The 25,254-nt window shown below is 42.3% G+C and overlaps 1 protein-coding gene across 8 annotated transcripts in view; it reads left to right on the top strand.

Annotated features, from left to right (window-relative positions):
* The first annotated feature begins 11,339 nt into the window (after positions 1-11,339).
* The window catches only part of NRP1 (neuropilin 1), a 114,516-nt gene continuing 100,601 nt past the window's right edge, over positions 11,340-25,254 (top strand). For 4 of the 8 annotated variants that reach the window (XM_086863364.1, XM_086863350.1, XM_086863332.1 and 1 more), the window contains exons 1-3: positions 11,509-11,754; positions 12,086-12,404; positions 15,609-15,783. In XM_086863364.1, the coding sequence (XP_086719490.1) occupies positions 12,338-12,404; positions 15,609-15,783 (242 nt within the window). In that variant the 5' untranslated portion in view covers positions 11,509-11,754; positions 12,086-12,337. Of the gene's footprint in view, positions 11,755-11,957; positions 12,405-15,608; positions 15,784-25,254 lie in introns of all 8 variants that reach the window. The other 4 variants (XM_086863317.1, XM_086863342.1, XM_086863326.1 and 1 more) reach the window with 4 other exon arrangements.

Raw genomic sequence — 25,254 nt, 5'->3', positions numbered from 1 at the left:
TAACAGTTCCTTACTAAGATATTTTCATCAAAAATGTAAAACCTTATAAAAAATTCAAATGTTTTGGTTCAGTTGAGGCCCTCAGTTAGAATAATGTCATCTCATGTCTACATGGCATGGTGTTGTTTTTATTTGGGGGCTTTTAATGCTACAGTGATAGTGATTTCAAAGGTTCTAGCTCCTTTTTAAGAGATAACTGCACTATTCTTGATTTTGATCTGTCACCACCTTGCCACAATATGATATTCCAGGTTTCTTGTTTTGAGTAAATGTATTTTTTTTATCATTGCAGCTTGATAAAACAGAAGCCCATTTTGAACAATAAAGCATAAGTAATGTATTTCTATTTTTATATGTTTTCTTGGACATGATTGCAATTTATGAGAAAAACCACTATAATTATGAATGCAAATGATTTCACAGTTACTGCAACAGATTTTGTTTATATATGTTAAACTATGCTGAGAAAGAGCCGGCTTTGATCTGGGAAACTCATTAATGTCTTTGCAAAACAGCAATCAGAACATGGTATACAGCAGCGATAGTGACTGTGGTTCACCAGGATGTGAGTCAAACAACGCCAGCTTTGAAATTCAGACACCCTCTTGTGTCAGTACACAGAGGTGGATCATAGTCAACCTAGAAAGACTTTTTAAATTAAATTGTTTTAAGATTGTGTTTCTAGCCTGATAGAGATAATACTGTAATTTATTAAATCAATAGAATTATGTTTCCTACCAAAGCAAGGCAGAAGTTCCAGGAAGGACTGACAGTGCATATCCATATCCTGTGAAATCAAAGAGACTGAGGGCACAAGCTTGAGTATTCAGCCCTTGATGTCTGCTCTGCATTCTCTTTCATAGTGGTTTGGACTGTTCCCTTTACATCTCTTCAACATGAATCTTGGGTTCATCCTGAGGTTAGCTTCCACCAAGGAGCAGCATGGATGAGGCCATACTGTGTTTAGCTGTCTCCATCTGTCACCATCCTCCAACATTAACCCAGAAGACCTTGTACTCTCACATGCAACCCAAAATATTCACACAACACTCCAGGGCATGTGTATACTCTCCACATCACACTTATTAAAATCCCACTCTTGAGGCTGTAAGGCGGTTTCCTCATTAGCAGCCTGGCCTGTGGACCCAGGCCTGACGACAAGTGCTGTTAACACCATGTCAACAGATGTCTGAGGAACACTGTGGAGCCAACCTGGGCCTCACAGAGACAGAAACGCTCCTCTCAGCGTGCAAAAGGAAAGCCCAGGAGGGGAGAGCCAGCCAGATGCCCCAAAATAATCATCAAAGTATTGCACCATCTACAGGCCATGCCATTAGCACCACAAGAGTTCAAAAAACAATGGTTACCCCAAGAGCAGCCCAACAGCAATATCTAGAAGTCATTCCTTGCCTTCCACTTTCACAGTTTCCTGATACCTATTCACACTTCAGTGTTTAACTCCTTCACAGTTAGCTCAGGTGAGCTTAGAAGGATGTAGGTAGGCCTTACACAAAGCACAGGGAATATCTGTGGGTCATGCAGCAAATGGGCACAAGATGGACACTGCACTGGACAGGCTTGAGACCTGGAAGAGGAAGCCAGGAGGTATGGCATGAGAAGAGTCATTTACCACTGACTTCAGTGTTTTCTCAGAACTCACCATCACACAGATGGCCTTCTACAGGGTGGTGGGAAACATATGCAGGCCCCTCTTGTAGAAAATGTGAGATCCGCTCCTGTGGAGCAGATCAGCACAGCAATATGGGGTGGTGCCTCTCTGTCCCTCTCAAAGACACCTTCTTCCCTCCAGCAGGGCATTTGAAGTAGCAGACACAGTACCCACTCCCCCTTGCCAAAGAGCAAGATCTCACACTGTGGAATACTGAAATGCTTCCTGGACCTGTCAGCCAGAGCAGCTGAAAGCCCTGTGCACCCTAGTTTTCACACAGACATCTGAGCTACCACCTAGTAGATGAATAATATGAACTTGGGAAGGGATGATGAATCCTTTGCATGTCCTCATGCTCAAAACCCTACTAGAATCCCTGCCTGGAGGATCTACAAGGCCTGATCCCAAGGTATCAAGGGAGGGACTGCTCCCCACAGTGGGAAGCTGAGCAACAAGTAGTAGTATGTAGGGTCACTCTCCACTTTGATTGCTTCCTCTCCATACCAAAAATATGTTCATTAAAAGTAGGCCTTCATTTTGAAACTCTCACTTTGATTGTTTTCTATTTGCTGGACAGCATCACTTTTTGCAAAGACACAGTGATTGTCTGTGCAGCTACTAAAGCTGTGTCTATATTTGTTAACCAAATGGATTAGAGGTTATGCCCAGGCTTGATGGCAACTAATTCAGTCTCATTTATGCAGGACAGATTCATCCAGACTTCCTCTGGGGAATGGTTTCTGACCCATGTTGAGTCCCCTAAGCGCTGCCTGCACACACTAGCTCGTAGAGAATAAAACCACACTGAAATCATGATGACAATTATCAGTAGTGCTCAGGTTCACACTACACCCTTATCAGTATATCAGTTTAACTGTGGCCTGCTTAATTCGCTGAAATATGGAGCTATTTCAAGTTGATATAAGTAGGGATTGGAATGACTGCAAGTTACAGAGCAACACTCTATCCTTGATTGATCCTTTAGACAAAGAAACTTTTCTTTGGGCTGAAAAATTGGTTAATGACTGGAAAAAATTAACCTAATCTGTTTTAATACATTTGAATTTGAGTTTGATGAAGACAATTTTCCATGGGCATAGGCAAGCAGCAGAGTCTCAGAAACACTGACTTAATCCATTGAGTGTTTCTTAGGTAAATCTTCTGATTAGTTGCCAAGGAATTGTTTCTTTTCAATGTTTGCAATACCTTACTCTTCAATGAGAGCTGACTATGGCTGGCAGCATTCTCATCCAGAGGCACTGGGTCAATAGGTTAATGTCTTGGCTAAAGACCCTGAGTGCATCCTGGCAGAGCTGTAGTGTGGGCCATAACGCAGCCACAGACCATAATAGTGAGCTTCACTGCTCAATGCTCCCCTTCACCAAAGGAGATATTATTTTCAAATGTCCCCAGCCTCTCTAAACAGCTGTTGCTCTCTTTCTGCTGGGTTTTAGCATCTACATGCAGTCTTGTCACTGGGACTAGGGACACTAAACTTTTAAGCTACTTTTTTTTTTTTTTTAAAGTAGTCAATGCAGAAAATCTGCTCGTTTCACCTGCAAAAGTGTGGGCCTTTGAAAAAATGAGCTCTGTCCCAGCATGTCTCTGGTCTTCTTTAGCCACAAAAAAAAAAGGTTACATTTAAAAGAAGTTATTTGTTTCCATTGTCTCATCACAGACAATATTTTTTTCCTTCAGGTACCACATTTACATAATTAAGAACCATTTATACGCATTGGTTCTAAATTTTAAGTCACTTTAAACTCTTCAAAACAGACTGTCTATACTTCAATGGAGACTTGGAGAGATTCTGAATATACAGATGAATGTAAAATGTGTTATTTATTTACTGATTGAAATGGGATCATATATGTATGCCACAAAATTATCTTGTAAGACAAAAATCAAGGCAGCAAATAAAAAAGAAGCCCTTTCAATAAATCCAGTAAGTTCTGGTCGTTCTCAAAAATGTTATTTCAATTAGATTCAGGGAGTGATACTGTACATGTCAAAAAATCAATTTCATTAATTTTCTCATGTTTCATCCAGATACTGTATCGCAAAGGTCTGGAAGCTCTTTTCTAATTATGGGTAATTAGGTGAAAGAACATTTGAATTTATATTAACTTGTGAACTTTCTGCAGGAAGGATGCAGAGTTCTCCAGCAACATGCTCAGTGTTTTACTAAGGAGCTGAAAAAACATCAGCTCCTATTCCATGTTGTATGGCAGCTCAGGTTACTCACTCTTTTATAAGATTGCTCAGTATCCTGCAGGATTAATTTGAAGTGGGGTACTTGGCCATTGGTCACAGCATGTTATTTTCTGCCTAGCTGAAATCATCTTCATTCCAGTCAATAAAACCCAAGCACCTTTTGGATTCACTACAAGCAATTGCCAAGCTGTTAAAGTGGGCTTTGACCTTTTTCTAGTCTATTTGTGGTACCTGGTTTTTGTCTGTTTATTACTCATTAAGATCTTTGTGATGGAAGAATTTGCCCCAAAGGAGGAGAAAATAATTGAAGGTTTTATGATATGCTATGGCATGATGAACAAGCCATGAAGGAAATCTCAAAAACAACATAACATATAAATGTCAGAGAGCTTGCATCCAAACACAAATCTCACTAGAATAAATCAAGGACTGTTACTAATCAGAGTCTGAAATAATCTTAAAGAACAAAGGTGTGTGTAAGACTTCAACTACAGGGATGAAAAAAGAGAGTGTGTCATCATTATAAATTCTGCAATGATGACAAAGAAGCTTCAACATGGTAAAGCCGACAGAGCAGTTGAGAACAAAAAAAGCAATGTCTCTGGATAGATTTAGAAAAACATTGAATTAAATTTTTTTTTCACAGCAAACAAGATGTTCTCTGGCAAATGATATGAATCCTTTGTCAAGGCTGTCCAGATGGCCTTTGTGAATAAAATACTGCACACAGCAGTGACATACTTGTTGGACAGATAACTTACAGATTTGGAAACAGCCTTTTGGAGAGCTTCTTCATTAAACTAATAATGTTTCTGGTGATTTGGTTACAAGAAGCCAAAGGCCTGGTGACAATTTCACAAAAAAGAAAGTTTTAGCTGCTATGACAACCTGAACAACTGTGCTTCTCCTCATGACAACCTGTCTGAATTATATAAAGTCATGAACCCACAGTGAAAAAGAGAGCCTAGAAAGGTGTATAAGAAATGCTAAACTATACCTGCAAGATGACAAAAAAACACAAACTAATACAATTATTCTGTGACCCTTTTCATGAAATAAGATTGAGAAGATTGTGAGGATGTTTAAAACTGCTTTGGTTATTGCTTTGGTGCTCCTTTTACAAACTTTTTTTCCCCAGAAAAGTAGGTAAAGCTCAAAACAGAAGTCCTTCAGTTTACTTTATTGGCAACAAAGGGGTCTCAACATGGTTAAAAATAAAGTAGAAAAAATAGAAAAAAACAAACAAACCAAATTCTTAAGAAAAATGAAGCTTAAGAAAAAAAGACAAACACAACAAATTTCTGATAAATGTGAGGCCTTTTAAAATATAATTTCCTATTCCTTGTTCAGATTCTCTTTTAATTTCTTTTTCTAATTCTGTACCACAGAGTTTGCCAATCCAATTTTCTAACACTCCCACTGGGTTTCTCTTACATCTCTCTATTGACCTCTGTAAATTCAGTTTTAAAAAAATTTCCACATGTATTCCATACCAAAAATGTCTTTCTGTTTTGATTGTGTCTTCCTGATATAGTAACAAAACAAAATTCCACACTGTGGTGGGGTTTTTTTATGAAGAAATTTTATGAAACATGACATTTAAGAGCAATATTCCAACAAACATAGAGACAAAGAGAAAATACTGAAAGAAAACAACATTCTGGAAATTAACCCTGTAGATCAGACCAGTGTATTTCTTGCTTTACACTTCCAAGCACTGATATTAAACAAAATCTACCCATGTAGAGCCTAAGAGCTCCTTCCAGATCTTAGTCCAAAGTCTTGCACTGCAAGAACAAGAGCAGCAGACACATAAACTAATTATATTCTATTTGTTTGAATAATACTCCTATCATTATATGTAATCACCTGAATACAGATCTGTGTGCCAGGGGCTGCTTCCATCTCCTCCAATGAAGCTAACCGACTGGAGGTAATCCATTGCCTAAGAGTTAATCCCTCTGAATACGATTCCCTGAATTTCTCGTTAATCCACTATAGCCTACAAATGGGTTCTCCATTGCATGTTTAACATCAAAGTATGCCAATGTAAATGTTCCCTAGTTAATAAATAACCCAAACAAGCATTTAGCTGAAAAGCCATTTAACATTAGCTGTAATAAGTGACAAAGAGAATTATGATAGAGAACATCTCTTGAAGAAGATGAGAGAGGGCAGAGAAAGGGAATCTGATCTGTAATGAATGCAGTTCTACTGCTTGTTTACTGTGATTGCTGCACTGTAGCTAAAGGGGGTGCATGACAACCATGCAGTGTTGCTGTGACAGCTTCCATTTCCCTTATAACATTGCACCCTTCCTAGTATTATTTTATCAGATGTAGCACATATAAAGTACTGTACATAATTCTCAATAATATGATATAATCACACAGACCTTTACGCATGAATAGATTATATGAGCAGGACACTAATTTTCCAGCCAAAAATAGAGCAAGACAAGAAATATAAAGGTACATCTAACACTGTTTTTTACCTACGTCTTAATGATAATAGACCTTCAGTCTGGCAAAACCTTACTTTGAAAGAACTGCTATTTTTGTTTTTTTGCAGCAGTTATCTTAGTGTAAACACAGACACTGATATACCCATTATGCAAGCAAATGGAACAACTGAAGCTGATAAAAACAAGTTTATAATCTAAGAGTCCATTATCATCATACAGGGCCTGCTTTTCTCCTTTGAAGTCAGTGGGATTTTGTCATTGCCACCAATGGAAATATAGTCAGATATTTAGTCCATATGGTGGATTTGCTATATATTACTTCCTTAATCACAGAAACAGCTACTTCAGAACCCCTTGAGTTGATCAGACATTATTATTGAAAACACTACTGTAAATCATATGTTGTATATGTTGTCTACTTCCCATTTGAGATAAAAGCAGATTACTCTGAGAATACACAAATATTACTGAAGAAAGAAAAAAAGGAAAAAGAAAATAAAAAAATAGGAGCAGGACAATTTGGAGGAACATGGTGACCATGTTTAGATTTTGGCAACTATAGCAAGGCAAGCAATAGAGGAATTAGGCTGTGGAGTGACCTGATGAGCTTGTTGTCAAATTGAAAATGGGAGTACAATGATATGTGAGATAATTTGCCTTTGACACAAATAAAAACATTGGACTTCTGATAATCAGATAATCATCTAATAAAGCCTGGGGCTGTGCTAATTTTTTTGAGTGGAATGTGTTTAGACAGGATGATGGACATTGATAAGGCATTTTTGTCATGGCACAGTTGTGATTCCAAAGAGTTTGGTAAGATATTTGTGAAATGAGTCTGACCCTAACGATGTAGTCTGTGTGGAGATGATGTAAAAGCAAATGAATCTGATCTCTAACCAATGGAGTCTAGGATATGAGTGTATATTGCAACACATGGCCATATGTAAATTTAAATAATGTATAAATCAGATGGCACAGTTTATGAAAATAAATGTATTTGCAGTGGTTCTTTGGAGAAGGGTGAGATGTGCAATAAAAGAAGGATCACTTAGATGTATGTGGCTGTGTGTGGAAAAGAGGTGTAACGTGAGAGGACAGGGTAAAAAAGCATTGGGTGTGAGAGACTGAGTAGGAGGATAAAAGATGTAGGAGATAAAAGGGTTGAGAGAGGAGAGATATAGACAAGGTAAAATATATGTCTGATCTCAAAGATAAGGGTAAATAGCTTTGGTTCAGTACAGTAAGCAACAGGAAGCCAAGTAGTGAATCATACGGCCAAAACAACAGAAGAGGAGATGACACAGAAGCCTAGTTTTGGAGAGATTATTGGGGAAGATTAGTGGAAAAAACAAAGGAAAACATTAGAGAAAGGGATATAAATGAGCACCAGACTGTATATGAAGATACTAGTAGACACTATTCATAAAGCAAATATATTTACATACTGCACTAAATACTCATAGGAAGTCTCCATTTTCAGGCTTTTAATATTATGGATGAGTTTAATTTGTTGTGTTTCTTTTTCAAAATAATACCAAATAAAGGTGTCTTCAACCATTGATTAATCATTTGCCAAACTTTGTTTTTAATTAAATGTACTTTGTGAGTACATAAAGGAATAAACATCAAAGTTGCTCTGTTCTGCTATTGTTAAAATGGGGGAAATGTTTTTTTTCTTTGGAATTTTAAGTTTTATATTACATGATTTAGCCCAAGGCAAATATTTTTTTTATGGCTGAATTATAAACTTCTTGAGAAACAGGTTTATAACAGAAGTGCAGACAATCTTCAAAAAAGCATTATAAACACCAAGTCAAATTATGAAGCAAAGATGGGCTTGAACCCAAACCCCAAAGCTAGCCACTCCATTAACTTTTACATACACTGGATTCAGATTCAGTCTTTGTAGCACTAACTCATCCTTGCCATAAAATCCCATTACTGATGTGAAAATGGAGAGCTGAACAAATGTGTAAGCAGTTGCAGGATCAGGAACTAAAATTCTGTGACTAAAATGTGAGAAGTGGATTACAAAAACAGACTTCTGAATGTTTCATTTGATGCCAGTTTATGTTCAAGATTATTAAAGATTAAACATTTTCAGGTAAATACATGTAAACCAAGGATAGAAAGTCTTCACTCATCATTCCAGGGCAATTCATACATAGAAGAAAACTGTGATTATATCCATGAACTAGAGAGAAAAGGATGGGTGGAAAAATCAGGCTAGTGTCATTCATGTTATGATAGGAAAGGACATTAATGTACCAGTCTCTGGTATATTTGCTAGGCCCTGAGACTTCAACAGGAAAAAAAAAAAATAAATAAATTAAGTCCCATTGTGGAATCCAAAATACTCATATGGTGCTGAGGAAGGGCAGAAATCCTCTTCCATGGGCCATGGTAGCCCAAATAGAGGCCATTCCTGTCCAGCTATCTTTGCAGACTGTTGCATATCTCTGCAAGAAGAGGAGGCAGTGATATTTGAGACATAAGCATGTTGAAATAAACCTTGGTATACAGATTAGTGATTACAGACTAGGCTCAGGTGATAAAGGCAGCTTTCATCATTATCTTACAATTTATTGCACTGTACCATCTTCCCTAACATACATGTTCTGTCTGCATTTAAGTTTTTTCTTCCAGAGAAAGGAATTTCTTTAAAATACACTAGCTAGTAAAAAACTATGTCCCCATCTGCAAAAAGAAACTTATTAATCAGATAGGAAAAAATGGATGAGACACAGTGGCTGGTTGGTTAGTTGGCTAGTTTGGAGCATCTTTACCGTGTACAGCTGGCAATGATTATTTCCTTTCTGCAGATTCCTAGAAGTCACCTGACAGACAATGCTAATCCCAAAGCAAGAGGGCCATCACTGTCATGCACTAAGTGTATTTTTAATGTACATGCTTTCTGGATATCTGTCACTTTGAGAATTAATCTTCCTTTCTGAAACAGGTTTTGAAACAAACATGTATGTATATATTTCTGCAAACCCTTAGTAAGCAACCATCAGCAGGTAATTTCTGTTTTCAAAAATAGATTTACTTTTTAGATTTATTTTAATAGCTATATTGTTGCTCAGTCAAACTATGATCAGGTCAGAACCCATTTATCTCAAGGACTGTCCAGCAGAATGAGTTTTAATAATCAGAAAGCACTGTTAACTCTCCCCTTCCCCCGTGTTCTGGGAATGTCTCTAAAAGAAAAAAAGAAATAAAGGGGGCTTAATGTGCTACCCATAAAATATACATCCCAATCAATCAAGAAAATGCATAAGTATTGCAAATTATGATCCAGAGACTGCCTAAAGACAGGGAAATGAGACTGAACCCAATAACTCAATCTGACTAGTTCCAGCCTGCCTAGTTTCTAGCCTGTCTGCAGACACAGGCATGGGCAGGAGCAGGGGCACGGGCAGGGGCAGAAGCAGAAGCTGACAAAGGAAAGAATTAAGTGAGAGTATAACAGGATCAAACTTCATTTTAGTGTACAATATTAGAGATTTGTAATCACAGAAGAGAAGGGGAATGTCTTGAAAAAACTCAGAAAGTAGTGGTGAGAGAGTGTGCAGTATGAAACCAGCAGACAGATTTCCTACAGTCTTAATCTCCAGACTTCAGCTGACCTTAAATTCAGGGCTTCAAAAGGGCAGCAAGGGAGAGTGAGAGTAGAAATCTCAGACTCTGGGCTAGAGACAAAGGGATGGAGCAGGCTGGATTTGTGCGTGGTTTCTGTACACAGATGTAACACATTTGTAGCTAATCTGTGTGGCTGCAGACTGACAACTATGTTTGAAAACTATTTCAAACTTGGCTGTATCTTCAGAGTGGAGAGGGGTTCAGTGCCATGGCTATACTTGGAGGATGACCCTGTCCTCAGCAAAGCCCAGCTCTTTTCCTACTGCATCCTTCAGAAAAACTCCTTATGGAATAGGTCCTCTATCAGGCCATTTTCCTGAAGAAGCATTAACAGAGTTTGCCTTGACTGTGCACCAGTAACAAATTGTTTTCAAACTGCCCTGGGAGATGAGCGTGACTGACATCCACCACTGGCTGCAGGTCATTTTCCTAGCACAGACCCATCTTTGGAGAACATTTAACACTGTGTTTCAGCTTTCAGCCTTGGAGCTGCTCCTGTAACCCCCCACTCCAGCAACTGTAGTGCCTTCACATCGAGGATGTGCAAAGTACTCCACGTAAAATAAGCAGTCAGGTTCAGCAAGGTGATCACTCCCCAGGTGCAGGGACAGCCTGTAAGGCAGGGCAATAGGGTGAGGGAGAGACAGGGCCCATAGCTGGTGAGCAGCCAAAGCAGCAGGATTCAGAGCCCGATATATCCTCACTTTGTTCCTCTGGTGCCAGTGGTGGTGGTGGGGAGAATGCTCAGAAGACACACACTCCCCAGCGGGGATTTCATGCTGCACAGTCTCCTTCGGGAGCAGAGCCGGCCCTGGGGGACCCCAGCAGCTCCTCAGCCTCTCAAGAGGCTTCATGAGAGACAGGCAGACTAAGGGGGGCAAAGCTGCAACAGCAGCTGAGAGAGACGGGAATGACAGCAAGAGTGGGTGAGAAGGGAGGTGGGAAAAGGGTCGGAAGGGAGGGGATACAGGGAGGCCTCCCCCCGAGATGCAGATATGCAGTAGGTAGATGAGGCTGACACCTGGGGGTACTCTGACGGGGGGTCCTGGCAGCTCCCCCCACATCAGCACAGCCAGCCTCCCCTAGGACAGGAAGGGACGGCGGTGTCCAACTGGGGAAACGGCGGGGACTCCGAGGGACACGCACTCTCGCACGAAACAAAAAGAGAGTGTTGGGAGGGCGGGATAGGAGCGGAGGAGGGAAAGGTGACAGAGGGGATGGCTCGGCAAGGGACGGAGCAGGGTTCCCACGGGGTACCCGAGGCGAGCGAGCCGGGGGGTGGGCAGGGATGCGTGTGTGTGTGTGTCGGCGTGTGGGGCCGGGCAGGGCAGGGCAGGACACGGCAGGGCAGGGCCGGGCAGGAGCCCGCGGGGCGGCGGGCGCAGGTGGTGCCGCCGCCCGCATCGCCTCTACCTGCTGTGGAGGGGCGCCTCTCGCTCCCCCTCCGCCCCTCGCCTTCCCCTCGCCAGTCCCCGCCTCGGCTGAGTGCCAGAGCTGGGGCTTGCCGTGTTTGTTTGTTCGTTCTTCCGCGCTGCTGATGTCTTGGGGGGCTGAGGAGGAGGAGGAGAAGGAGGAGGGCGGGGAGGGGGAGGGGACTGGGGCTTGGGAGACGGCGGCTCCTCGGCCTCTCTTATTGCCGCTGAGTTGCGCTCCTCTTCCTCAGGCTGCGAGCAGGAGCCGCCCGGGCGCTTCCCACTTCCCCGGCCGGCCGGGAGTCCCCGCGGCGGCAGCGCGCTCGCTCGCCCGCCTCCCGGCGGGGCAGGTGAGTGCGGGGCACCGCCGGGCACCGCCGGGCACCGCCGGGCACCGCCGGGCACCGCCGGGCACCGCCGCCCCGGGGCTCCGGGGCTCCGGCCCCGCGGGAGTCGCGGCCGCTGGAGAGCGGGGCGGGCAGGGGGGACGCAGTTTGCCAAACTCCGGCGTCCGGCTCACGGCCGCTTTCCCTTCCTTCTCTCCCCTCCGCAGAGCACCCTCGCCCAGCAGAGCGCTCCGGAGGTGCCGGCAGCCGCCAGTATTTTTTGTCTGTCTTGTTTGTGTGTTTGTTGGGTTTTGTTTTTGTTATTTTTTCCCCTCGTTTTCACTTGGCTTTCTAGTCTCGCTGGGAATGGCAGAGGCAGCGGCGCTTGGAAAAGGAACAAGTGTGGGGAAAGGAAGAGGGAGCCGGAGCTAAATGACAGGATGCGGGCGGCTTGAGGCACAGAGAGAAGCCAGCCTCCTTCTGCCCCCGGGACTGCCCCTGCGGACCGTGCTTTCTGCTCCTCATTCCTGCTGGAGAATTTAAGGAACAGTTGTGCGTGGAGGGCATTTTTATTTTTTTCCTCTTTTCCCTGCTGTCGGAAGGGAAAATGGATTGGGGACTTCTCCTGCACTGTGCAGCCCTCACCTTCACCCTCGCCAGGGCTCTGCGGAGCGGTGAGTGTCAGCCGGGTCTCGGCTTGGGCAGCTGCGGGGCGGTGGGGCCCGGCGGGCCGTGGGACCGGCAGCGACACAAACCCGGCTGGGGGGAACTTTCTGCCGGAGGAGGGATGCGGCACAGACCTCGCTGAGGGTCGCCCGCTCTGACGTTGCCTTCCGACTTTATTTTCTCCTCTTTCGGGTTATTGTATAAAGCAGGCTGCTCACTCTCACTAGATCAGGACAGCCAATTATCTTAATAATGTCCCGTCCCGTAGGCAATTAAACGTCTCTCCTTCGATATCTGAAAGATAATGAAGACTTTAAAGGGAAGATTCTCTTCCCCGCCCGCCCTTTCTGTTTTCCAAAGCGTAAAATTTTAGATTATGCCTCCTACTAGCTGTGTGTGTACCTGCGAATAGTCTTCACACAGAGAACTCTCTAGAGTACCCCTTTCCCAAGTCTGCAGTTTACGTGCAACTTACTCTGTGCCAAGAGGAGAGCTGAGCTTCTCTGTGAAGGCTCGAGACTCCCTTCCAAGACGGGAAATTCCTTAAAGAAATGAGTGGTGTGGCTAGTTTACTGTCAGGCAGCCCTCGAAAACACAACTAATTAAAAGCAGCGTGCTCCTCCTTCCCCGAACAATGCCAGGGCACTGTGAGTATTTCACTGCATGATGGATTTTTAAAGATGGTCTAATTGTGGGACTGCTTGACGTTTAGCTCTTGCACATGAAACAGCTCATGTGAGTCTTCCTTTACTGACAAATCCTGAGCAATTATTATTAACTAATTATTAAATATTTACTTTTGCCTGACTGGGTTTTCAATCAAAGTAATTAAAAGAAGAGAGCACCCTCCACTTACACTGGTATATTGTTTTAATAAGGGACCACAAGTGGAGTGTCAAGCAAGAGTATTAAAATCGCATGTTTTATGATGGAAGTTAATCTCCTTCCCAATATGTTTTGAGGAGGCTGCTTAGTTTAATCAGGACGAGCTTCCTTCTCCAGCACTGTGGCACTGGTGTTAGAGGAGTGCACCAAGCCTGCTGTGGGGATGCTCCGAGAGCTGCGCTTTGCTCATCCCCCCAGCCCAGCTCTGGGTGTGGGCAGCTGCCTCCCACATAGACCCATACTGCCACCCTGTACCTCTGAGGGACAGAAGGGGGCCACCCCCATGCTCTTGTTGATCATTTCTCTCTGTGAAAAGAAGGGGAGGAGAGCAAGTTGCTGGGCAGAAGCCTCCACTGTAAGTGGTTAATGTGGTGGTCCTGCTGGAGTCACCAAGGCCATTAACCTCCTTTGTAACCTACCAGACCTACTAATGCCACCTTCACCTACATGCAGTATTAGTGTCCACTAAATTAATTCATTAACCTTACTTGGAACTAATGGTCCAAAGTCATTAGAAACTGCTCTTCTTAATCAAGTGTGAGAGAGATTGCACAGAGCCAAGGAGTCTAGCAGACCGCATTATCTTAATACACTGTCACTTTCCCAGAAGTCGCAGATTAAGGAGTGCTGGTGGTAGTGAGTCCACCTCAGTACCCTCTGAAGTGACTCTGTCAAGTGACTAGAAGCAGCACTGCTTTATTTCAGGCATTTAACAGATGCCAGACTCTGCCATGTTGTTTGCAGGGATGGAGTGGGCTTAATGAGACAAGATCACTTTCAGAGTATGCTTACACAGGGAGGAAAAGGCAAGATTCCCTGAAAGCCCCAGACAGCGGATTAGCAGGATCACCAGTGACAGCTTTTGAGCTTTGAGCAGCAATGCCTTTTGTTCTGGTCAGAGGAAAACAGCCTGGTTTGCAAAGGCACAGCAGAAATATAATAAGATAGCCTTTCCCAGCAGTGTGCTTAGCAGTATCTGGATCTTGACCATACATCTGAGTACCTATCAACCCCTTCCCTCCTAATTTATGGCAAATAATTTCTATAAAGAGTGTTTGCTTTATGCATTTTTGATGTGCGCTTCCCCATTTGTTTCCATTTGACCTGTTTTTCCTAGAATAAAATCCTGTATATTTATAAATTCATGCTGAGAGCAAGGATTGCCATTTTGCTTTCACAGGGAATGTATTAGAGCACTGCAGCCTGTATACAACATTATTGAGGTGTAGTGATATATAGTCTTGCTTTAGTGGGGACATTCTTCCTGTCCATAATTTACTGACATGTTTTGTTGCTCAAAATTAAACAACCAATGCTTGGAGAAAGTTTTTCCTACCTGAAGATCCACAGAAAGAAACCCATAGTAGTAAAAAAAGTGATAACACAAACCTGCACTGGACAGTGAAGTGAGTGACTGTGTAGGTTGGACTTTTTGTCCCTTTTTATTTTTCCTATAAACCTTAAAATGCAGCCCTGACAATGCTGACCCAAGGAGCAAGATGCAGCATACCACATTTCACAGGCACCCTTTGTGATTGTAGAAACTTTTGCAACTCTTTTGGTATTAGAAATAAATCTTTGTTGTTGTTCAGGGGAGGAAGGAATGAAGGGAAGAGGAAGGGAGGTTGTTCTGCTCCATTACTTTGATGCAGTCTCCAAGCATGAACAAACTTCCTTGAAAGAGTAAATAGCGGATGATTTCTGCTTCATTAGAGCTACTTTGTTCTCTTCTACCCTGGGTTTGAAGAGCACAGATAGTTTCAACCTGCCTAGATTTATGGACTGATAAAACAAAGGCAGGGTCTCCTGCGAATGAGCTTGGATCCACCAATACAATCCCAGTGGTCAGTGACACAGACCAGACTTACCCCAGAGCTGGGGTCAAATGGCATCCCTTAACAGCTCCTCCCACTCAAAACTTTGTACTTAAGAAGAGGATGGTTTTTTGGAGTTAATCGTTTCCCAGGAACCCCTCTTAGCCAACATTAACACGGTTATGGGGATGCAAGGTCTCTTAACACTGTAAGAGGCACTGTTGGAGTGGGGAGGTTTTTTGAAAACACGCTGTTTAGGAATGGGGTGCCTTCTGCTACCTGCTGCCTGTCCGGCTACCGGATTTAAGGAAGGGGGGATGGAGAGGGAGTACTGTTCCCTCCGGTAGAAAGTAGCACAGATGTCTTTAAAAGCAGAAGGATGCTGGGTTAGCCTGAAGGAGGCTGCGGCCCGGCAGCATTCCCACGGCAGTCTGTCGAGTCCGCTACCTCGGGCTGCGCTCGGATGCTTGCCGGGGGCACCGAGACCAGCCCACGTGTTTGCTTCCTCCGCAGACAAGTGTGGCGACACGATCAAAATTTTAAGCCCCGGGTACCTGACGTCTCCCGGCTACCCGCAGTCCTACCACCCCAGCCAGAAGTGCGAGTGGCTGATCCAGGCTCCGGAGCCCTACCAGCGCATCATGATCAACTTCAACCCGCACTTCGACCTGGAGGACCGCGACTGCAAGTGAGTGCAGGAGCCGCTCTGCGGAGCGCCACGGCGCCACCTGCCGGCGGCCGCGGGCAGCTGGGCGGGCTCGGCCGGGGGCGAGCGGGGCTGAGCGGGGCTGAGCGGGGCTGAGCGGGGCTCAGCGGGGGCGAGCGGGGCTCAGCGGGGCTCAGCGGGGCTGTGTGTGCGCGCTAAAAATGCCTTGGCAGCTTGCCGAGGTTTGTGAGCTGCGCCTGAGCCGCGCCCGCTGCGCTGAGAGCGGGCAGCGGTGCTGATGCGCCGAGTCGGGGTGCGGTTGTGGTGAGGCACCGTTTGTTGGGCCGCTTGCTTTTTTAAGTCTCTTCTTTGAGTTTGAAAAAGGAGTTCCTTTTCCTTTTGTACCCCCACGAATACAAACAGCCCATGGAAAAGACAGGCTATTTATAAATTTCCAAATCATCTTAACGCAGAGTTAGTCTGGCATTTACCCTCACCCTTCAAGGGACGGTGGACTGGAGAGCTGATAGTCGTATTTCCTTCTTTCTGCTTTTATAGCCAGTAGCTTTTCTTTCCCCTCCTCCTGCTCTCCTGTAGTGCCCTGAGAGGAGGAAGGAGAGAGCTGAGGCTCCCTTTGTCCCCTGTCCTCGCATTCCCTTTTACCACCCGTTCCGAAAGTGAGGAGGAGAATCAGAACCTCCCAGAAGCTGTTCTCCACTTTTCCCCAAATCTGTAAATCTCACAGCTTGCACAAGGCAACATATGGTCAGATCATTCCCCTCTTCAACATGCCCTCTGAATTCAGCCTGCTTGTTGAATGAAGAAAGTATTTTAGTGATTCCTTATTTAAATATTTCTGGAGTATCATAGTTACTTAAATATTCTTGTGTATCATAATATTTTATCCCCTACTGATAACTGCAAGAGAGTTGCTGTTCTTTAATGCTACCAATCAAGATTTTCTCTGCATGTCAGAAAGATTAAAGTCAATAGCCAGTGGTGTTTGGTATTTCATGGGAGTATACAGGATTTGGTCCCAGAAAATGATGCTCACTTTATTGGGAGTGGTTGTGATAGACCATGAGATGAGAGTGTTTGACTTAAGGAAAGAGAGAAACTGTATTCAAGCACTTAATTTTTACCATGCACACCTTTGTCCTATTATTTAATGAATTAATTACTTAGATCATGATTATCGTTTTCTCTTAAAATGAAGTTTTTAATGATGCTTTGTGGTGCTTAGTTTCTTTTTTGTGGTACTTTATAACCACTTATAGATCATCATTTCAGTGCTATAGTTGAATGATAAAGCAGGAAAACCCTGTGCTTATAAAATTAAACTTAGCAAAAATGAGTTTTTGCTGTGGTATTGGAGCTGCAGCTTGTACTCACACCATATGTTCACACGCTGACTTCCCATTCTTTAATTTTTAATGTCTTGTACTCAGGCAATGGTTCACTTCTCTGTGTCTTCTCAATACAGGTTTTGCTTTCATTCTGTGGAACACTGCTAATGCTTTGAAATACTTGTCATTAAAATCTTTGCCTCTTAGAGAGAAATTAGGAAATTAAATCAAGCATATTTCAGTGTCAAATCCTTTTTCTCCCTTGCTAGAATGCATGTTTTTTCCAACTCTGTAAAACCAACATGGTCTTTGGCAGCAGTAAAATGGTGTACAGCATACAATTATTTGAAGAACAAGTAATCTTTGTGTCACAGTGTTGTGCTAAACAGTGCTAGACTGAGCTGAACTGGGTCCAGGGAAAGGATTGACTCCCTCCCTCTGTTGCTTCCTTCTCAGTGTTCATTGTCCACTCTCCCCGCTGCATTATTTCTGCCCCTGAAATGGAGCCCAAAGCAGTAATGAGATGGTAGTGGGTGGAAGGAAGTCTCTCAACAGGGTTGTTTGCATTGTCTTTGCAGTGTATGATGGTGATGACTTTACCATTATTTTGTCTGTGCTGAAACACTAATTTTCTAGGCTATGCTAAATTACTCAGCTGCTACTTCATTTATATTGAAAATTGCTCTTTTTAACTTGAGAGGAATTGTATTTGTGCAAAAAACCCACAAAGCCTTAGGACCAGAAGAATTATTTCAGCAACAGGAATTTGTCAAAAATCTCCGTGGTCTGAAATTTCAGCATCTACTTAAAAAATTCACATTCCTTCTACTGAGTATTGAATACAACGGGCCATTAATGTAATAAATGTATCACGAGATTTTGTGTTTTCCAGCTAAGTACATCTTATTTTTCTAATATGCTTAGCTTATTAGTAACTCAGTCTGCAATCTAGAAATGTGTAATTTAGGTTACACTCTAGTTTATTGAAAGGTTTAGCACTGGAAATTAATAACCACTTAAATATGAAATGCAGATAGAAAATGAGAGATAAGGGAATTCATGTCTGGGAACAAAAAATGTCCCATACAATTAGAGTAGACTAGAGAAGATTAGCTTGCTGGCCTAGCTCCCAAAATCCTCTTTATAATGCTGTTCATTGCAACTTGGACCTTAGTTAGCATTGAAAACAGCTTTAATAACAGGGACCCCCTGAGCCCAGGAAGGGAAACACTTTGACTTTGGAAAGGTTACCTTCTTGTTCCATAGTGCCAACTAGAAAATCAAGAGGCTTTACCTAACTTTAAAAAATATTGCTTTACATAGAGGGCTGGATGTATTGAAATGTAAAACTGGTGAAAGGTTGATTCTCTGAGGAGAATCAAAAGTAGCACATTTAAGCATTAGCTGTTACTGAAGCTGTTCCCAGTTAGTCTCTTTGTATGTTAGGGTTTGGAATTAATTTAGGAATATGCCCTTGATTTACCTACTTATTATTCTATGCTTTAATGAATAAGTATTTCTCAAATGACTGCTAATAAAATTCATATATGTATGTTTTTCTGACAATCAGAACCATTTGAGTTGTTTTAAATTTCAAGTAAACATGGTTAAAATTCCTTTTTCTCTGGAGGCATTCCAAAGGACTCAACTTTCACAGTTTTGAAGAATAAAGATACACAAATAATTAAAAATATGTTTGCACAAGCTAGGTTCATGTAATAAAGTATCTTCTAGACAGGACTACTGTACCAGCATTATGGAAATACTGGGTTTCAACAGGAAGTACACAAACACGTCAACCACAGATTGTTATCAAGGATGTATATAATGAAAAAATTCACAGTCTCTTTTTAACATTTAACTCTAATGAGTTCCTCTTCAGGAAGCCAAGAAACAGAAATTATTGTTGTACTTCAAGAGAAAAGTAGTTTCTGTTTGCCATTTTGCCTTCTGTCAAGCAAGTCCCAATAATAAGCATGCATTCTTGGAGTCAGGACCATGGCTAAAAGGAATAGAAGAGACAAAACATATGGCCACATATTAGTTAAAATGCTCCAGTGTTTGTTGCATGTGGTAGATGCTTTTCAGCACTTGGTGCAAGCTTACAAATCTCGTGTTGCTGAAGTATCCTGCTGTGTAAATGTAGCCATCTTGAATCTAGTAAAACTTTATACCTAGATAATAAACAAGAATGTCACTGATACAGTACTTTGAATTTATGGAACTTTTCCGGTTTCCCAGCAATGCACACTATCAGCATGATAATTTATAATGGTTTGTGACAAATGTTGCTGAGCAAAGAGGTGTGTGGTTACATTCAGATCAGATGTCATTATCTAGGGAGCAATAAAAATTTCACAGACACTAGGTTAAAAACATTAAGAAAATGAATGTGAAGCTTCAGAAGAAAAGGGCTTAAGAAAGGTGGAGGCTTGGGTAGAGAAAGCCCAACAGTGGTTTCCTTACTGACAAATTATTAACTTTGTTGCTAGACTTGACTGTATTGTTTTACAAGGTTTTCATAGATATGCCACAGCACTATTATTTTAAAGGCCATCATTTATAGATGTAGAAAATAAGTATCATTCTTGATTAACACTTGTGGATTATATACAACAGTGCTGTCAAATCCCTCAGAATGGAAAATTTGCCCATTTTGGGAAAATGCAAGTTACAGGAGAGCTGTCATAGATAATTACTCTTCATATTGCATTTACTAGGGATTATTTGCATGGATGAGAGTAGAGCTGTACAGAAATTGTGGTTAGTTATAGAATACAGAACAAAACACAGATATGTTTGTTTATATAGAAGAAAATGGCTCCTCCAGATCCTTGGATAAGGAAGCATAGGTATTCAGACCTACAGAGTGAAAGTACAGCTCCACATAACTGCCATAGCCCTTAATGATGTTAGAAATTCATCCATCCATTTTATTTCTAAATAATGTCAATGGATTTATGCTACAAAACTGTAGGTATAACAAACTCAGGCTGGTAAAATAAACAGGGGCAAGCAAAGTCATGGCTCCGCCTTTCTTTAGTTTCTGCATAGTTTAAGCTTTCATTTCCTTCTGTCTAAATCCTGGTTCCTGTTGTGCCATGCAGCGAGGTCTGCTTTGCGCAGGCCTTGTGCCTCACGTTTGTTCCTTTGCTCAGGGACGGTTCCAGCCCTTTGGGTTGATGGGAGTAGGAGTGCCCATGTCCTTGCTGCCCACCTGCAGAACCACCGATGGGCCATCCTGCTGGGCTGCCCGTTGAGCCTGTCAGAAGGGTTCTGCCATCAGCTGCTGATTCCTGACTGCCCCAGGTGCACCTGGAGCCTGGACAGCCCTGAGCTGCTCCCACAAACTGCCCCAAGGACATCTCAGGGGTAGAGATGCACTGGGCCCGGTGCGGCCCCACTGCGTGTGGGAGCAGTGGGAACTTTGCCCTCCACTCCCACAGAGCTGTCTCCCACCAGTCTCGACGACTGTGGGGAAGGGTTCGGTGCAGGCCCTGTAGCTTGGTTAATGACTCTATTAGTTGTTTGGACAGCAAATGCCAGTCAGAGCTTCCTAATTCCCTCTGCCTGGCCACCACGGGGCTCTGCAGGCAGAGAGTTCCTGCAGCTGACAAGGCAGGGTGAGCAGCAGAGCAGCAGAGGAGCAGTTGTCCAGGTCTGTGGAAGGCAGGGGCTGTGTTTGCCCACTGCTGAGCAGAGAGGTCTGAAAGAGCCAAGGCCTCTGAGCTTTCCAAAAGAATATGGCTTGACTGGCTTGGCCCTTTCAACTAAGCATCAGCACAGCCTTTTAGTGGATTTCAGCAGGACAAGGTATCCAGGAGACATGGGACTGCTTCCCCCTCACTGCTGAGGGCAGCTGGAAGGATGCCCGGGCTCCCCTGCTTGCTCTGAACTGGATTCACTAATCCACACAGCCCACGTGGGGACTCACCCCACCCTGGGCTGCACTGCCCGGGCAGTGGGCAGTGACCTGGACATTTCTCTGTCAAAGCCAGAGTGGGATGTGGGCAGCAATACACTGGGAAGGCCATACCAGGGCTGAAGAGGCAGCATCTTATCCTTTTTGTCTCCCTCAAAAGCTGTTTGGGGTTACCAAAAGAGATTAATTTGAAATACTGAAGGGATGAAGTGGGCCGTATTTCATTCTGTTCCTAAAACAAGAAACAAGTGGTTTTGGCTTAGTTTGAGATGAGTTGTTGCAGCAGATTTGGGGACCTCATGTTTCTGGGTGCACTTTGAGGGCATTTCTCTGCTCTATATAAAGCACATGAAAGGCTTTCTCAGGGAGCACTCAGCTAGACCCAGACAGCCCTTCTGGACACCTCTGCTGTTTGGTACCCTCCATAAGGCCACAGAAAAGGTTTCTGTCAAGGAAAGGAATCAACTCAGACCCTGTGCAGGATCAGGGAAGCAGAAAACACTCACATCCCAAAAATTTTTCCTTAACTTAAAGATTTTACATTATGAAAGTATATATAATGTTCTCTTTGCCACAAGATTCCACATGTATTTTCTCACACAGATGCAAGTATCTAAAGATAAAGATGCTGTTATTTTATTGTAGGGGCTAAATGAGAGTTAGAAGAAGTTGGAAATTATATTATTTTTCTGATTATACAGTGTAATTAAACAATTCCTTTGGTTTTTATCCAAGCAGTTAACTCTTGCAAAAGTCTCTATTGTCAAACTGTTTAACAGTTTGTTCTTTTAAAGTAGTGGTTTGAATTTGGGTTTTCTCAGGAAAACGTATTAGGAAATCCATGGTCAAGCTTCCAGGCCATAGCTAGAGTCTGTGCTGGCCTGTGTTCAGAGCTGAGGGGAGGGATGCAGAGCCCAGTGCCCTCTGTGTATAGGTGCATCCCCTGTCACAGGAAAGTCTTGACTTGGGTCTCTGTACAGTAGCACATGAAAACTATAAAACCAGTCATATATGGATATTTTTTATTACTCTGAACACTTAACTGTGAGGAGAATTCTGTCTAGATGTGCTATGACCAGATGCCCTTCAGGCAGGAAAAAGTTGAAGGTCAAATATGGATTCCTTTAAGCCTAATCCTTCATCCTTTCTGCAGACAGAGAGAAACAAATTCAGAACAAAGGTCTAAGTCCTTTCTGAATTGAAACCCAGAATTGTTGGAGTTAGCTCCATGAAACTCTCAATATGTTTTGGGTCAACCCCACACTGCTCTTCTCTCCACCCTTCTCTCCTGTGCTAATCTAATTGAAACAAAAACCTATGTGTTTCTGTTAGTTTCTTCGTTTCTTAATTATAGTTTATTGCAACCTATAACATCAGATAATTATTTGATAATTATGATACAGAGATCTTTTTACAGCTAATGCAAAACCAAATTAAATTATTTTCTATTGTAGTATTTCCAAAGAATGAAATTATGTCTGGAGCTGGATATACATGCACTCACATGTGTATGTCTAGGCTTATATATCACACCCAACTGCTTGGATATAAGCATATGTTACATGCACCTTTTTAGGGCTGTGCATTTATACGTGTATTTATGTCTGTGTTATAGATTTCTTAGTTTATGCAGAAGTTCCTAAAGTAAATCTACTAATTAAAGCACTAATACCCATCTTAAGGCTGATAATTAGGTATAAAGAGAAAAAGAGACAGGATTAGTGTTCAGATCATGTTCCAAATGCCTCTTAATTGGGTGTTTGTAATCAATCCTGATTGCAAGAGGCAGTGGTTTGGCAGAATAAAGAATGGAAAAGGCTTAGCCCTACTATTTTCCTGTTAGTTGACTTGGCCATAGTATTTTAGGACAGGATCCAGTGTCAAACAAGGTAATTTTGTCAGCCTTAGCAATCCTTATAAAACATTTTTAAAATGTTTTCTAATGATATTTTTTCAAGCTAAAAACTCTCAAGCTAGAGAGTTATTTTTATCCATAATCTTAAAAATTGTTTTCAAGTGAACCACAGGAAAGACTTTGTTCTCCTGGCCTCTATCCACCACTGACTTTGGAAATCATACCTGAGTTCACTGTGGGTTTTTCATTGCATTGACCTTGGTACTTTTCTCACCAAGCCACAGTTTTCCATCATAAAACCACACAGCTTGGTATAATGATTATTTCTTTATCCTGAGTAACCAAACAATTTTTTAAACAGGGTGACAGATTTCCCTCTTGCACTGTGGGAAGCAAGCACCTGGCCATTTCCAAATAGACTTTTAATGAACTTCCTGAAGGAGATTTGAGAGAAGTTTAATAAGTCACCTGCCAACTTTTTGGGAGCATAGGTCATTTGCTTTTCTGTAGGAATTCACAAAAATGTGAGAATAACCCCCTTCCCAAGTCCTAAACTTCCACGGAGGAAATTGATTTTCATGGGCAATATCAAAGGTTTTTAAAAGTGTAACCTCAGAAATCAAATTTCTGATTGTTTCTCACACATAAGGTACTGTGAAACTGTGATCTGCAGAGCTGGTTATGAACTGTGTGAACTTTATAATTATTTAAACATGATCAGATTGTGCATATTTAGACTCATCTTGCAGGTTAATATCATTGTAAGTATTTTATGTAATACTATAAAATGAAGAATTTAGATGGCACAAAAGGACCATTGAGAAAGTATCTCCATATGTGGAAGAGACACCCATTTAATGTGATGATTTCTTCCAGAAGAAACTATGCACATCCCAGAAGCACAATAACCAGCTGTTGTTCAGGAGAAACTGGGCAGTTGTCTGCTGCCTTCCACACTGATGTGGAGTTGCATTGGCCTCACGTCCCACGCCTCCCCTAAATACAGATGGGCTGAGCCTCATGCTGGGTGAGAGCCTGGGTTCATCCCTTCCCTACGCTCCCAGCACTGGGGCTCCCAGCACATTTGTGCTCTGGGCTGCTCTGTGCCCATCATGTCATGAAGATACAGCCCATCAGAGCTGTGGTGTGGGAGTGGGATTGGAGCAGCCCACTGCAGGTGGGGCAGGACTGAGCTCACATCTCAGCCCTGAGCTGGGGCCATGCCATTCTTTGAAAAAAATATACTGGTAGTATTTTTCCTTTTTTTTTTTTTTTTTTTTTCTTACAACACTCCTTATTAAATTGAAAGTTGGTAACATAGAGAAAACTAGAGGTCTATTCACACCAGAGTGATTAATCTGCCTCGAGCTTTGAGCAATGCTCCCTCAAAGCCAAAGTTTTGCTCATTCACATAAACAGTCACAGTGAAGTCAATTAAAACAACAGACTCACTTGAGCAGGGCTAATGAGTAGGACATACATTTCTGGCACTACACAAATTAATAATTGCTTTTTATAACAGTGGTTTTCAGATGTTTGCAGAGTAATTTACAGTAGATCACCATAAATAGGTTATTAGCTCTTCTCCAGCCCCTAGGTCTTACTAGTGAATATTTGGACAAGTTCCTAAGTGCATGAGTAGGAATCAAAGTTTGCCTTCTTATGCCAATCTGTCATTAAGCCAGACAACTTCTACTGACTTTCTTCTGATGTATTCATCTGTATCAAGGAAAGCAGATCAGCAATTTAGAAAAGGTTTAGCTTGATCACCATGTAGAAACGCAGGCTACACTGCCTATTTCCATAGTGATCACACCACTTTGCCAGATGCAAAATGAGAGGCTTACATCCCTCATGCTAAAAGCCCTTCTTAGAGGAAATCCTAGGCTGTCGCTTCATTTGAGTAGCTTTAGCTAAGTCTAGAAAAAATATGCAAAGGTAGTTCTTAAATAAAGACTTTTTTTTTTTTTTTTTCATGTTTCAAAGCCATCTCCATAATCTGTTTTGGAGACAGAGGCATAAGATATATTAACATGGAAGGCATATGTTCTGATTGCTGAGTGGTTTTTGACATTCCCAGAAAACCCATGGGACTTTGTGTCACAGTTCTGTAAACTTTATCTATTTGTATATTCATATCTGGGCCTAAATCCAAAACTTCTTTACATGCATTACAGCAGACAGTTTCAGTTCATCTCCTTGTGTTCCAGATGGCAAGCAGTTAAATCAGGTACACATTTTAACCACTCCACATAGTCTAATGCTCTAATGCATTTCAAAAGTTTTCCAATGTGTTCTTATAGCACACAGACAATAAAATGTACATATATAAAATAGATACAGGGCTACATTGAGCTGTGAAGCAAGTGAAGACAGCTCCACTGATGCCA

The sequence above is a fragment of the Cyanistes caeruleus genome, chromosome 1 (assembly GCF_971803275.1).
Source record: "Cyanistes caeruleus chromosome 1, bCyaCae1.hap1.1, whole genome shotgun sequence".
Taxonomy (NCBI): domain Eukaryota; kingdom Metazoa; phylum Chordata; class Aves; order Passeriformes; family Paridae; genus Cyanistes; species Cyanistes caeruleus.
Note: the sequence above shows the minus strand (reverse complement) of the source record. Positions and strands in the feature narration are given on the sequence as shown.